Source organism: Triturus cristatus, chromosome 3_2 (assembly GCF_964204655.1).
Source record: "Triturus cristatus chromosome 3_2, aTriCri1.1, whole genome shotgun sequence".
Taxonomy (NCBI): Eukaryota; Metazoa; Chordata; class Amphibia; order Caudata; family Salamandridae; genus Triturus; species Triturus cristatus.
In genome coordinates this window covers 77,442,235-77,456,861 of record NC_140584.1, presented here as the reverse complement: position 1 = coordinate 77,456,861, position 14,627 = coordinate 77,442,235, and the positions used below count along the sequence as shown (strand labels likewise).

The window sequence follows — 14,627 nt, the reverse complement described above, 5'->3', positions numbered from 1 at the left end:
CAAGTCCTATGTGTCACATTTACTAAACGTCCAAAAATGTTCTAGTATCTCGCAAGCTTGCGCAAGCTGTGATGCCGCGAGTTGGAGCAGGTTAGCATCCCCATCTTGCATACAGTATTCCAACAGCCCAATAGTTGATAGAACATGGGATACGGCTTCTCAAATCCGGCACCAGAACAGAAGGATAGTCAGGGCCAACTTGTCTGTTGGGCGACTCATGCAGGTGAAGGCTCACTACACTTCTTGCACAGTCACACCAGTTTGGAATTGAAGCATTTCCTTAGGTATCCCTGGGCATATAGGAAGGCCAGACAAGTAGCCTGGGGGTTACGGAGCAGGTGCACTCTGCTCTAAGCATAATAGGTCAGGCTGCATCACCCCACCTAGGAAGCGAGCACTTCTTTGAGTGTTAGGTGGACCAAGACAGGACAGCAAGTAATAATTGAGCTATGTTAACTGCCGGTGAAGATCATTTTATCGGGGAGCAATTGAGTGCTGCAGGTGGCCATTCCTTGCTTGAAATTGATGATAGCTCAGGTCCCCGATAGCACTCACATACTGGTCCAGTGGCAACCAGGCCATTGCATCCCGGATTGTGGGGTCAACCCTGTTAAATCTTAGGGTGGACAAGGAGGGTACTGGACTGGTGCTTAGGAAACCATGACAGAGCAGGGGAGTTGCTGGCAGTAGGCCCAGCACTTCCCCTCTTCCTCCCTACCAGTGGTATTAAAAGTATCCCCAATTTTCATCATGTGAACTACACATAAGAAGGCTTGGGATACAATTTCACCGGTCCGCTGAGCACAGCGGGCCGTTCCGTTTAAAGGAAAACTACAGCAGAGACTGGTAGGGGGAGGTCCCCCAACTCATCCTGGCCATCCACTTTGCTGTCCACAACAACTGCGCATATGGGAGTCCAATTACCTGTGCATAGTTCATTCAGACACGCAGTATCATTTCAATTAAACAGTCGTTGTAGTTACAAGCACAAGATTCCCCCAAGGTCAACTAGTCACATTATCAGCAATAAAGCTGCCTGTGAAGTCTGGGTGCAGCCACCACAGATCAACCTGAACAGGCCACAGTCCGGCAGGAAAGGAGGAATGTTGAATTGATTGCCCACTTAGCATTAGTACTATTGCACAGGGGGATGGAGGGTGATTCCAGGGACACGGGTGGTGTGGCGTCAACGCTAGATGGTCAGCTTATGCTGGGTAGGAGGTTCCGCATCACCAACCAGAAGGGTGACAAGTGAAAAAGCCCAGTAAATAGGTTTAATATATTTGTGTCTCTGGCCTTACAGCTGTGTGGCGCGAGCCTCATTTGAGGTACGCCCAGGTGAAAATTGTATACTTAAGGTTCGCATGACGGATGCGGTTTGTTGTATCTCCTAGCGGATCCACTGAAGGTGTACTGCAGCTAAACAGAGAACTGGGAATCTTGGTTCACGACACTTTGGCAGGTTTAAAGCATCCAGGGTCAGAGATGGACAGTAGGTACTGGGCGTCTGTGATCCCAAGGCAGTTAAGCAAGCGGTGTGCGCTGCGTAAGTTGTAATTGCACGAAAGGGTAAGGTGTCTCCAATAGTGGGCACAAGACATATAATGTTTCAAACCAGATTTGACTCCATTAAGGTGTTCACCAGGGTTTAGCAAACAAAGGAGTTTGTGCATCCGTCTGGTCAATGGGGCGAGATAGTGCACACCAGAACCAAGGGTAGGTGACATGATCCTGCAGTTAGGCGCAAATGCCCGCCCGGTTAGTAATAGTTGCCTCGCTGGGTGGTGACGCTGTCAGCCAACATAGTGTGCTGCCGTCCCAAGAAATGGGGAAACAAGATGTCAAGCACAAAAGGCTACTATGTAAAAGAAATTGGCATTTCCAGTGATCAACAAAAAGTAAAATTTAACGGAGCAGGTAATTTTCCACAGCTGGGGTTGCCCAGGGGTGGGCAGTGTGAATGCCCCTGCCCCCCTATTCGGCAATATTCGAGGATGAGGGTAAAGTAGGACTTAGCATTCCTTAACGTTAGGCACCATATCGCAAACAGTGCGCACTGTATTAAATCGGACAGATTCTCTTAGTTGGTATGCCTAGGGTGTTTCACCAGAGGGGGTTGAGCTGGCGAAATTCCGATAAGGAATAAGGGATGCATGGCAAGGGCAGGAGGGTACCCTTGCTCATTGACACATACTCCTAGTTATGAACATTCCAGTGCGTCATGATTTAGAAAGCAAAGGGAATGTGCAAATGTTAAGCATAATTCTCCTCACCCGAATAGCCAAAGTAGGCAGGCGGGGTTGGGAGCGGTTACCTAACAAGTGGGCTGCTGTCCCATAGATGGGGGACACAGGTGTTCAGGCACATACGGTGCTAGAAGGACGGCAACTAGGTGAGATCAGCAAATAGATGGGGCAATGTGTGCCTTGGTGTCTGAAATCGTCCGGCCCAGAGCCGGCACGGGGCTAGGTCATGTGAGGTAGTGCAACTTTCCCGCAGAAGGGTGAATAGTTCTTGGCACAGGTTCACAGGCCAGAAGGGTCTTTGGTTTCATCAGACACTGGCTGATCCAGGCTAACGTCAATGGCTATTGTGATATAAATGGGGTTCATCCATCACCAGTAGGGAGGGATCTATTCCCTTAGATTTGCAGGAGGCCTGGAAATGAGCGGTTGCAGGTGAGAAATGCGCTGTTTTTGTGAGATCAGCAACTACATGGGTCCATGTGGGCTCTGGTGGTCTGAGATGATCCCCCGCAGAGGTCGGAGCTAAGTCAGAGAAGGCCGTTGTACATCCCTGTAAGAAAGAACTGTTCATGTCCTAAGTTCGCAGACCAGAGGGGCCTGAGTTTCATCAGACACGAGCTGATTCAGGCTAATTTTAAAGGCTACGTTGCTAAATATGAGGTCCATTGTCGCCATTGCCATCCAAGCGTACGCCTAGGTTAGGTTGACAAACATGGGGAGCATCTGTCACAGGTGAGCATGGACACTTTCCACTGGACATGCACAAGACCCTAGGAAGCAGGTTGCAGGTCAGAAATTAGCTGTTTTGGTGGGGGGCTCTGGCGGCGACGGGGGTCGGCTCCAGAGCTGTGGTGGAGTTACAGGGCGATCTGGAAGCAGACGGGTACAGTAAGGGTACCTCTGCGGCAGACGGGTACAGTAACAGCCAAAGACCAGGAGCCTCAGGGCAGGTTCCTGGAAAACCGTGACGGTGCCCCGTTAGTCCTTCAGGCGGTTGGGGGCCTGACCAACCAGGGGTTTGGCCTGCTACGCTCCGCCCAAAAAGGGCGTAAGTAATAAGAGACTAACGTGTTGCGTGATCCGGAAGAGGATCACCAAAGGTATAGCACTGTCTGGGTGTCCAACAGTGCTGGCTCCTCAGGCGGGCGGGGTCAGCATAGGTTGGTACAGCTGCCCGCCCTTGGATCGCCCGTAAGATAACCCAACATATTGTAAACTCTTTTATGGAATAAACCTGCAGCAATAGTTTCCCAGAACAAAAGTTGTCTTGTGTATTTATTTATTCTTGCATGCGCAGACTGTGGGTGGGGGAAGTTGCCGATAATGGCACTATGTTTATGTGCCAGTGCTTACACTGCAATACGATGTATATAGAGTGTCTCACATAACCTTGTGATTATTCTTTGTCATCTTTTAGGACAAGTTCCGGTGTCATTTATTTAGTAGCTCTTTTTTGATTGTTCTGGGAATTGTTCCCGAAGCATTGTGTAATCTACTATATTTGTTGGGGATTTGGCTAGGACAAAATAGGGAAACGCAAGGCACCTGACCAGGCTCAGGGCATCGCAAAACATCCAAATAACTCAGCCAAGCCAGATGGGAACACCTTAGATGAAATCGACTTGATAGAAGAGGTGGAACATTTAATTGGCTCAGATTGTTCCAGCCCTAGTAAATCTAAGGGCGCCATTGCTCAACAATATAAATCCAAGCCAACTTCCTCTATGGGTGCGATTCCAAAGAAGAATTGCAGTAAGCAACTGTGGGATAAGATAGGGATGGTACCAAGGAAAGGAGACAAGCCGAATACAATTGCAAATTCCCACTAAGGTCAAAAAGCTAGGAAATCCATCCCTGACTCTCCCCCACTCAATGATGAAGAAGCTACGAATGGCAACCATAGTCCTTTGCTTTTTTCTGCCTTAATGCCCTGCATTAAAAAGTTTCCCTCCTTGCCGAATTTCCCCAAGTTGTCGAACACACAGAGTTGCACACGGAGCCTGTTCATTCAAGTAATTCTGCAGATGGCTCGAAAGCACAACTATGTCAATATGTTAGGGAACTTAATGGAAGGTAGGGGATTTAAAAGGACTGGCACTTCCTCTTTCCACCATTTTAAGCCATGTCTCAATGAATGTCTGTTCCACAGCAAATAAATCTGGCAAGGCATAGGCTATAAAATCCACCATCTAAATCTTAATTGCCCTGGTATCATGGCAATTTGTTTGGTATTCAGCCACTCGATTTCCATAAATATCTACAAAGTTTATGCTAGAGGGATGAGAGACAATCTGAAATCTCCAACAGCAGAATTTTACCCAACATGATCATCCCTTCTTAATAGTTGCAGGGGACTTCAATTCCACCTTTGAGCCATTAGACATGGAAGATTGCAATTTAGCCTCGGAGGAGGACGAGTTATGGGGATTTAGAGAACCCCGCTATTTATAGATCAAGAGAGACTGCGATCCAGTACAGAGATCTAGGCCTAAATCCATCGTTTGTTTGCTCCTCATGCCATTCCAGTTTGAACCCAGCCATATGCAAATCAGTCTTGACCCTGCAGCCAATGGGAACAGTCCAGCCCGAACTGCGAGGCCAGGGCCTCCCTGGACTGGAAACAAGCATCCTAGGTCCGGTGTCAGGGTTTGACCCTCATCAACCAGTATAGCTTGACTCCAACTCAAAGCATTTTCTCTCGGGTTTGGCCTCAGAGCGGCGAATGGGCCTGGAAATGCAGGGGCCAATTTGTAAGCCTTCCTATTACAGCAATTGCGGCATGAATTCAAATGGATGCAACACACCATGATCTTGTGGTCCACACCATGATCAATTCTCAGTGGTTTCCATTCAGAACGTGTTCCACAACAAACAGAACTCACAAAAAACAGCAACAGGGTCGTTACTTCAGAAAAAAAAAAGTTTGTTTTGGATCAACAATGCCGTAGAGGACATGACATTACCCTGTCTGTTGTGCCGTACATGGTTGAACTAGATGACATAGAACCCTGAAGTGAGGCACCTGTTGCTGTTTTCCATGAGTTATATGTTTGCTGTTACACTATGAAAATCTGTTTGTATCTGCCATCAGCATCAACGCTCCATTTTATGTCTGACTGTATATTGCATAGCAGAGCGGCACCTCTATGTACAGTCTGACCAGTAGGTTTTTGGCCACCGATATGTAGCTTTCTATGCAATGCTTTTGTTATTTTAATCTTCTTTACAGCGGTTGGAGTTGCGATTTGACTACTCATGCGTTAAGTGTCGGTTTTCGTACTTGAACTGCAACACACATGGCATGTACAAGCTGTTTGCTTGGACCACAGCAAATTCTCTGGGAGAGCACTGTTGGTCTGGGTAACTTATCACCTAACTCGTCAGCAGTTGTCGCGCCCTCCCTAGCCTGGGCACCCACCAATGACTATGTCACACACAGAACTTAGTATTACATGTCTTTATTCGTCTACGTGCAACAGCGAGCTCAACATTCTAAACCAGCCGTCATTGCATTCCGCTCTAACACTTACGTTATAGTTCCTACAGAGTCTATCAGGAGCCAAAAGAGTTCCATCATTTTTAACTCGCAAGACCCTACAACTTTGATTTACAGGGGATAGTGCTACCTTGATTTGTTGATAGACACTTGTTCTTTTACATGAGGTGTGCACCAGTCCTTCGCAGAAGAAGTGGGGGAGGGGGAGGAACATACTTTTCGTGGATGATGGAAGAATATGCTTTTCTTATTTTAGACTTAAAATGTTAACATTATATTATGTATGTTCATTATGAGTGGGTATTTTCATTAAAATATTTTGATTTTAATACAGAAAATGAAGCCTCAGATCAGACGGTGGAGAGTAATAAATCAAGATCTAATAATGAAGAACCTCCAGGGCAGGATCGCAATCTACAAGGTAGGTTGTCAGTGTACACACCAATTCAATTTGTTTATGTTATGCAGATTTCAAGAACACACTATCACCGGGGAGGGCATTCCTGCCACTGAGCAGGTGCGAGTCTAGCCACACCTAGGGCCTTGTGTGACTTCTCAAAAAGCCAGGTCTTCAGTTCCTTGTGAAATTCAAGAAGTTAGGAGGAGGCTCTTATGTGTAGTGGAAGGTTGTACCACACTTTAGGAGTAATGTAGGAAAAGGCTCAACCGCCTGATCTGGTTTTCTGTATGTGTGGGAGTTGTGCAAGTAGGAATCCGGATGACCGGAGGTGTCTGGAAGGTTTGTGAAAGCAGATGCAATTGTTAAGGTATGCTGCACAAGTGTTATGTAGTGCCTTGAAAGTGTAGGTGAGAAGTTTGATTTGGGCTTGTTTGTGAATGGGGAGCCAGTGGAGGACCTTCAGGCATGGTGTGATGTGTGTGTGGGGTGGGAAGTTGAAAGTGATTCTAGCGGCCAAGTTATTACTGGTCTGCTGCCTTCTGATGAGTCTTTTGTTGATCCCAGCACAGAGGGTGTTCCCGTAGTCCAGCTTACTTGTGACCAGGGCGTGCGTAATGGTTTTTTAGGTGCTTATTGGGAGCAATTTGACAATCTTCCTCACCATCTTCATGGTATGGAAGCATAAAGCGTTGATGGCAATGACTTGTGTGTTCATGTCGAGGTTGCTGTTGATGATGATCCCGAGGTCGTTGGAGTTGGTGGTGTGGGTGGGTGTTGATCCTAGAACTGTTGGTCACCAATTGGAGTCCCATGGAGTCCCATGGTGGGGTGGGCGGGTGTCGATCCTAGAACTGTTGGTCACCAATTGGAGTCCCATGGTGGTGCGCACTTCCCGAAGATCATGATTTTGGTCTTGTCAGTGTTCAGCTCAAGACGTCTGGTCTTCATCCAGTGGGCAATTTCAGTCATGCAGAAATTTAACGTGATCCGGGAACTGGCCATCCTGTACATGATGGAGAGTATGAATCCCTTGCCATAGGCATAGTAGAGGACGATGATGTCATGAGAGCGGATGACGCTGGCTAGTGGGATCATGTATGCGTTGAAGTGGGTCGTCTCTTAATATAATTCTGATCTCATGGTAACTCTTAGGGTGGAGTTATGTATGTATCAGTACAAATATGATTCATACAGATAGGCAGCATGTAAACATCACTGAAGTTAGAGTACTACTCTGTATTCAGTTATTTTTCCAATTTTGTTATGCCTCAATAAGGGAGACTTGTACCTTAAGTACAAATAAATGCCTACCTCTCAAGACTGTAAAAGCTATTATTTGCCCACCCTACAATTACAGCACCAATTCAAAGCTTACGGTGCAAAATGAGAGGAGAAGTCAATAATGTCGGCCATTAATGCAATTCAGCGTGTACTGTAGGCAATATTGTTGTTATCACCTGGCCGCCTGTCTAACCTCCCAGAGGCAAATAAACACACTCACTGCCCCTCTCTTCTTCACAACTCTACATAGTGGTTTATTTGCACTTGGAAGAGAAGCAAATAGTACTGTGCTTGTACATAGGCGACTTAGATATAGAAAACCTAGCAGCAAAGCAATAAACATTTTCCAGCTTACAGATAGGTATGGCGGATGAGGCGCAGGGAGGACAAAAAAGGGCACTGGAAGAGAGTGTTAAAGGAGAAACGGGTGCGGTCGGGAGAAGCATGGTTAAGGGGTCAGTTTTACTTTAGTAAGCTTGTTTTTTGATGAGGCAATGCTTCTTCTCATTTCCAGAAATGGAGGCAAGCTGGTGTTTGCCAGATCAGAAATGGGAATGAGTTCCATATTATGCAAGCGTAACAGGAGAAGGTTTGGCATCTTGGCCTCTTTTTCTTGCGATTTCCTTACTTCATGTATTGCTGTGAGTTGTGGGTATTTTACTTGAGGACTTGATTTTGTTCTCAAGGTATGGAGGAGTGTTGGCGTCGCCTGCTAGGTAGTCAGTACAGCTCATTTAGTGTTGGACGACTCCTGTAAAACTTATGAAGGCCAATCATAAAGCAACCTGCTGCATGTAAAACACCCTTCAGTGGGCCAGTTCCATGTCAGGAACTCTGGCCAGCAGGGCATTACCTCCATCAAGAAAAGAGAGAGATGGCTTGTCTGCAGTTTGATTCTAGAAAGAAGCAGGGGTGTAACAAAGCTCCCGCAGCCCCCGCGGTGCGGGCAGTGGACACAGGTTTACCCATACTGGAGGAGGGCCTATCAGGCCACACTGATGTGAGTATGAGGGGCCCCTTCAGCATATCTTGCAGGGGGGGGGCACAGTTTGTCACTGCACTGGAAAGAAGACTTCACCCTCTGCAGCAGGGTCAGCTTTGGCCTAATGGTCATGGATTTGTGAGAAATTTGGGTCTTGAATTTGATGTTGTTGTCCATATGGAAGGCATGGGACCTTGAGGGCTTGGTACGTGGCAACATGAAACTGTGAAATGCATCTTTGAGAGCTGTTCTCATACCAATTAGTGTTTGATTCTGTGTATGATGAGCACAAAACAAGCATTGACAAAGCCCCTTGCTGGGGTTGAGCTTGCCGAGGATTTCATCAACTCTCCTCGAATGTTGTCCAGTAAATTCTTCTTGCTCAGTGTTGATGCCTGAAGATATTTTGCAATACTGCTCATTGTCATTTATGTATTGTTCAAAACTGATATCCTTACCAGTTAGTAAAAGCCCACATTAAAATGTTAGCACTCGATAGATTGTCCTAATTTTAGATAAGTAAGAACAAAATATGATAATGGCAGGAGCTTGATTTTATTAGGGAAAAAAGTTTACTGCATGGAAATATTGTTTACATTTCTAAATTACTGTTCTACATGTATTTGCTACAATTGACTGTTCAGGAAATCATAGTAAAAACCTTGCACAAAGTGATGTCTTCCGCTTCTTGTAAAAGTCAAGAAGAGTCGAGGAGGCTCTAATGTGCTGTGGGAGATCAGTCCAGGCTTTAGGGCCAGCTGCGGGAATGCACTGCTCTGCTTTTGTGTTTGTGTGGGGTGAGTACTAGTGAGAGACTGGCAGAGAGGAGGTGCCTGGAAGGTTGGTGGAAGTGAGTACAGCTGCTCAGGCAGGCAGGGTCAGTGTTGTGGAGAGCTTTGTATATTTCAAATATATTTACAATGGGCGATCTCATGGCATTGGATGATGAACCCTCACCCATCTAGTGTGGTCTCCTTCATCGCTGGGATCCCCATTTAGCATTAGGCAGCTTGTGAGTGGCTAGTCTATTGTAAAAGCGTGTCTTGATTAAGATTCCACTTGGCTGAAGTGAGAATATGTTCTTTATGTCAATAGACTCAAAGTACCTTGTCAATTGTAAACTCACTGTCATAATATTATGGTCAGTAAGCTTCTAAGAGCCACATGCACTAAAGATTTTTTGATTTCACTAAGCCAGCAAATCTGGGTTTAAGACCACATACACCTTTTCACAATATTCAGACTCAGTTTACACAACAGTGTTTCCGACTCAAAAAAGGGGCTCTGTGACCCTTTCGAATCACATACAAGAGAGGGCATTAAAAAAGAGTTCCCCGCCTCTCTGCGCGTCGTACTGGAATGTACCAATGGTATGAGACCTGACTTGGGGGTCACAGACCACTAAAATGTTATTACCTCTCAAGTTAGGGTGGGAACTGATATGCAAAGGGGGAAACTGTGCCAATGGCACAGCTTCTTCTTTGGGAATTGTGCTTGATGGGCTCAGAGGGCGCCGACAGGGGTGCACATGACTGCTGTATGCTCCTACTGATGTGTACCCCATAAAGGATTTTTTTTTAAATCAGCACCTGAAAGTTTAAGGGTTGCTTTTATGAAAATGTTTCTTGGTTGGAAAAGCAAAATCAGGATGGTAGGATGGCAAGCCACTATCCATGCATTGCAGCACTTCACAGGGTGCAGCAACCTGCAGCCTACCTAATTAATATTCATTAGGAAGGTCATTTTGTGACTCCTCTGTAAATGGCCAGTTGCGGCGTGATATAGTGGTACTTAGGTCACATTGCAAAATACATCCCCATTCTCAAATTAATCACTTTGCAATTTGCACATACTGACGTGGCGAAAGGGAATACTACAGCCATAGACCACTCAAACAATTAACAATGAAGTTGTGCCATACAGTGTGTTCTGCCAGCATAATCTGACAATATTGTTTAATTCCATTGCTGTGAAAATTTGAGCATGAACTGAACATGCATTTTTTCAATTCGTTTCTGCCTTGACCTGAGAAACTAATACAATTTGTCATTGAACTATTCTTGCATTCACAATATGAGAAAATAGAACAAGTGTGAGAAAATAGAACAAGTGTGAGGAAGATTAGAACATTGGAATGTGTTTTTCAAATTTGGAGTTTGAAGTATCACTTCAGCTATGTGGCTTTATTCCACGAGCCCCATCACAAATCCACATTTATTTGGTCCACTTGCCACTAACCAAAGCCATAACCCCCCTTTCCCCTATTTCAGCACGTCATAATGCTTGCCAATATGTAAAACCTTTGAATGCTGTTGACTACAACATTCCGTGGCTGGGGTCAATATTTCTGCAGACTTGCTCTCAACTTGAGCACCACATAGAGGCTGGGGTTTGAGTAGCTTGAAAAACAAAGGAACAGTTTACTCCGACATGCACTCCACAAAATGACAGGATAATCAATCCACTGAGTAAAATAGCCAGCAGCGGCTATCAATGCCCACTAATCCTGCTTCAAACAAACATGATGAGCAATTTAATGTACATGTATGATTTAATAACTTTGGCAAAAATATTTGAAGGATCCAACCCCAAGTAAAGTGTGTTTTATGTCGTAGAAAGCATTTATTTGTATAGAAAAACAATTGCATGATACTTTAACAATGATTCAACATGACCTTTAACCTTTCGTTTATATGTGTTTTTTCCAGGGAACAATGGCCAGCCTGAAATATGTTATGTAAAAGAATGTCCAGAGATTGTACTAGAAAATTTAAATGAAATGGGCCATTCTCAATGTAGAACACTAGATCATGTACCAGAAACTAGACTATGAAACCGTCGACCAAGAAACAGCAGCAGGTTTCATGGAAAAGTCTGCGATGGATGAGAGGTGGACCTGGGTTGGGTGGCACTTTTGTACCGAGTGAACTATAAGTATAAAATAAATACTATACTGTCCAGCATATATTATTCACAGCAAAGCCAAGTGCCACAGAGTACATCATGGAATTCATTGAGCGTCACAGAAATTGAAATATGTTCTACAAGAATAACCGAAGAAAGGACACAAGCATGTGCGAAACCCAGCATGTGATTTTCTTCGTCTTTCCCAGAAAACACGGCATATGAGAATTTTCCTGAAATTTTGCATACTATGTCATCTTAAAATGGCATTCAAGTAGTAGAAAATTGACAAGAAGTTGGAGCTGATTTAACATTACGGCATCACGTGATCCATTAGACCTGAAAGAAGCAAGAGATTGAGATGGGTCTGACAAGCACTTGAAGCCCTGAAATGGCAAATGATAGCCCTTGCACTGTTTCACAATTGGAGGCAAGCAGTTTGCTGAAGACAGTGAAAGTTACAGCGCTCAGGTGCCATGAAAACAAATTTACAGGCACTACTTTCGACTCGGGAGTGATCAAGAAGCAATGATTCAGCTTGTTTTAAAAAAATGTAAATCCTGATAATTATACTGCACTTACAAACAAACTGCAATAGAAAAGAAGTGTTTAGGTAAATAAAATGCAACCCATCTATAAAATAACACGAAAATCAAAGTTTTATTGGATTTTCAAAACAAGTCAGAAAAAGAGATTCAGCTATTTACTTTTGTGACATTTATACATGTTTGAAACAACTGCAGAAAAGGAAGACGGATTCTAAATCTGGTTGAATACCCACAGAAAGCAGCTTAACCGAAAAAAATACTTAGAGAAAAACTAAAAATGATAGAGTTTATAGATTTGGAACTCTCTAGACATTAAACGATTAATTCTAAGCAATAATATTATTTTTGGAAAACCGTGTTTTTTGTAAGCTCTAAGTGGAATTTCTCACTTCTGGGGAGCACAAAAAATTTCTCAGACTGATCATATATATAAGTGCACCTCGACAGTGTCACTTCTCTATTGATACTCGTCTCATCGAAGAAACTCGATGGTCGTTGCTATTCCCTTCTTGTTGAGTCCTCCTTACAAACAATGGTGGCATCTGCGGATTCAGTTTCCTATCACCGCACTAATGTGCAGTTGACTCTCTATGGGGTGGTCTGAAATTAAGTTTATGGTATGGTTTAAACTGTGGATGTCCCTGTATGCCTTGCAACACAACCATCTCAAAAAATGTAGTTAGCTGGTACATGTATAGCAAAGGAACCATCAAGAAGGGCTATAGACGTCACAGTTGTTACTCAAGTTTGATCTTTGCGCATATATTTCAGTTTGTCAGTGTCTACAAAATAAGTTCCGGCACTGATTAAACAGACAATATTCAGATTCTTTTCTAGAACCTTTTGTAGCAGAGTCATTTGTTTTACCATGCCCTTAAATGTGGTATTTGTACAATACTTTATTACAAAGAAAACAACATTATGCTAATAAATTTATTTGTAATGTAGCTAAAGGTGGAATCGTGTCTCTATTACTTCCTACTGGTAGGAGTCCACGCACCATTCAAATGTGCCGTTTATTACAGTCTATAAAGCATTTGGAGCCAGATGTACGACCATTCACTTTAGCGAGTCGTAAATTGCGTCGAATTGCGACTCGCTAAAGTGAATGTACAACAGTGTCTCAGACACTGTTTGCGATTCCCAAAGGGGTCGCAAATTGCCTGCCTCATTAATATTCATGAACCCAGAGCATTTTGCGACCCCAATGGGAATGGCTAGCACTTCCAGGGATGGTGGCCTGCTGGGGTCAGCAGACCACCATGTCTGTGACTGCTTTTTAAATAAAGCTGTTTTTTTAAAAAATGCAGCTCGTTTTCCTTAAAGGAAAACGGGATGCATTTAAAAAAGAAAAATGAAACTTTTCGGTTTCATTTTTAAGGGCAGGCAGTGGTTCCTGGGACCACTGCCTGCTCTTAAAAAATATTTTTGCCCACACTCACAAAGGCGAAGGGATCCCGACCAGATTGTGAACTGTGAGTGTTTTGCGGCCGCAAATGCGTCGCAAAACAATAGTACATGGCATTGAGACTCACTATTAGGACTCGCAAAATAGCGTTTGTACATGCCAGGACCCTTTTTGCGATCACAAACGGGCTGATCTCCCGTTTGCGACCGCAAAAAGGGTCGTACATCTGGCCCTTAATTCTTCTAAACCTTTCAGCTCAATCCTAAACCTTTACTACTATGATTTGCCAAAGGGTTTGGGCTCTCAATTTAATGCTTGTGGTCAGGGTGCCAGTCAAGTTCAAGCCTCACTTCCATTACATGGAGCATTGTCAAACTCGACATATAAAATCATCCATGGTGTTCCCACTTTAAAGAAAAAGCTGAAAACCTGCATATTGAGTTACACTGTTTTTGTCTTAACGCCAGGTGTGAATTATGTGATGCGTCTGTTGATATATACTATAGAGTTTACAGTCTATTGTCAGTGTCATCTTAAGGATTGCTGGGGCCCTGAGTAAAACAAATTACGAGGCCCCCTGTTTGGAACAATGTTGAATTTTATTCGCCTTTTTCTGCTACGTCAAGACTGTGTAACGCCAAACAATATTGAACTATACCTTAAACTTTCAGAAACTGTATCATACAAAAACAACTGAAATGTGTGTTGGCTACGGCCCATAAAATTCTCAAAGTGATACTTTTTTTGAGAAAATATTTTTATTACAGTTTTCAAGTAATCAGTTCTACCTTACCAAACAGAGAAAGGCAGGTGTGCACGGTCAGGGAAATGATTACTGACTTATATGCCAATCATAGACAAAATGAAATAGGATACAAAAAGGGCAAAGTCAGAGCATCGAGTTAAGGCAGACGCAGCAGCTCACTGTGTTGCCCCGGCAGGGAAGCATAGAGCCAGAAGCATGACCCAAAGCAGTCCCACAGTGTATACACACCACGCCAAACTCATAGTCATCTAGAAAACGCACAATTACCACTCTGTTATCAGGTGCTCACCAATTTGGGCACCAGCAGGACGGGTAGCGGACAAAGGGGAGCACCAGCTTCCGGTGAGGGTACCGCAGAAACCACCTCATCAGCCAAAATCTGCCCTCGGGTATCTATTCTGGGCAAGCCACCAATATCGCAACCCAGGCAGTAAGATTGGGACCCTACACACTCTCCTAGCCAACTCTTTCCGAAGCACCTTCCTCTCACAATCCGCCATCTGGACAACTTCTTTCCCCATCTGCACAAGTCGGGACCATTGGCAGATTTCTAGCTCATCGTCAATTGCCGATGGGCTAGAACAAGCGCCAAATCA

The 14,627-nt window shown here is 44.3% G+C and overlaps 1 protein-coding gene across 1 annotated transcript in view; it reads left to right on the top strand.

Annotated features, from left to right (window-relative positions):
- CRTAM (cytotoxic and regulatory T cell molecule) overlaps positions 1-12,810 on the top strand; it is a 108,718-nt gene extending 95,908 nt beyond the window's left edge. Inside the window, exons 10-11 of the mRNA XM_085646767.1 lie at positions 6,077-6,163; positions 11,114-12,810. Coding sequence (XP_085502893.1) covers positions 6,077-6,163; positions 11,114-11,238 — 212 coding nt within the window. The 3' untranslated portion in view covers positions 11,239-12,810. The remainder of the gene's footprint in view (positions 1-6,076; positions 6,164-11,113) is intronic.
- The last annotated feature ends 1,817 nt before the right edge of the window (positions 12,811-14,627 follow it).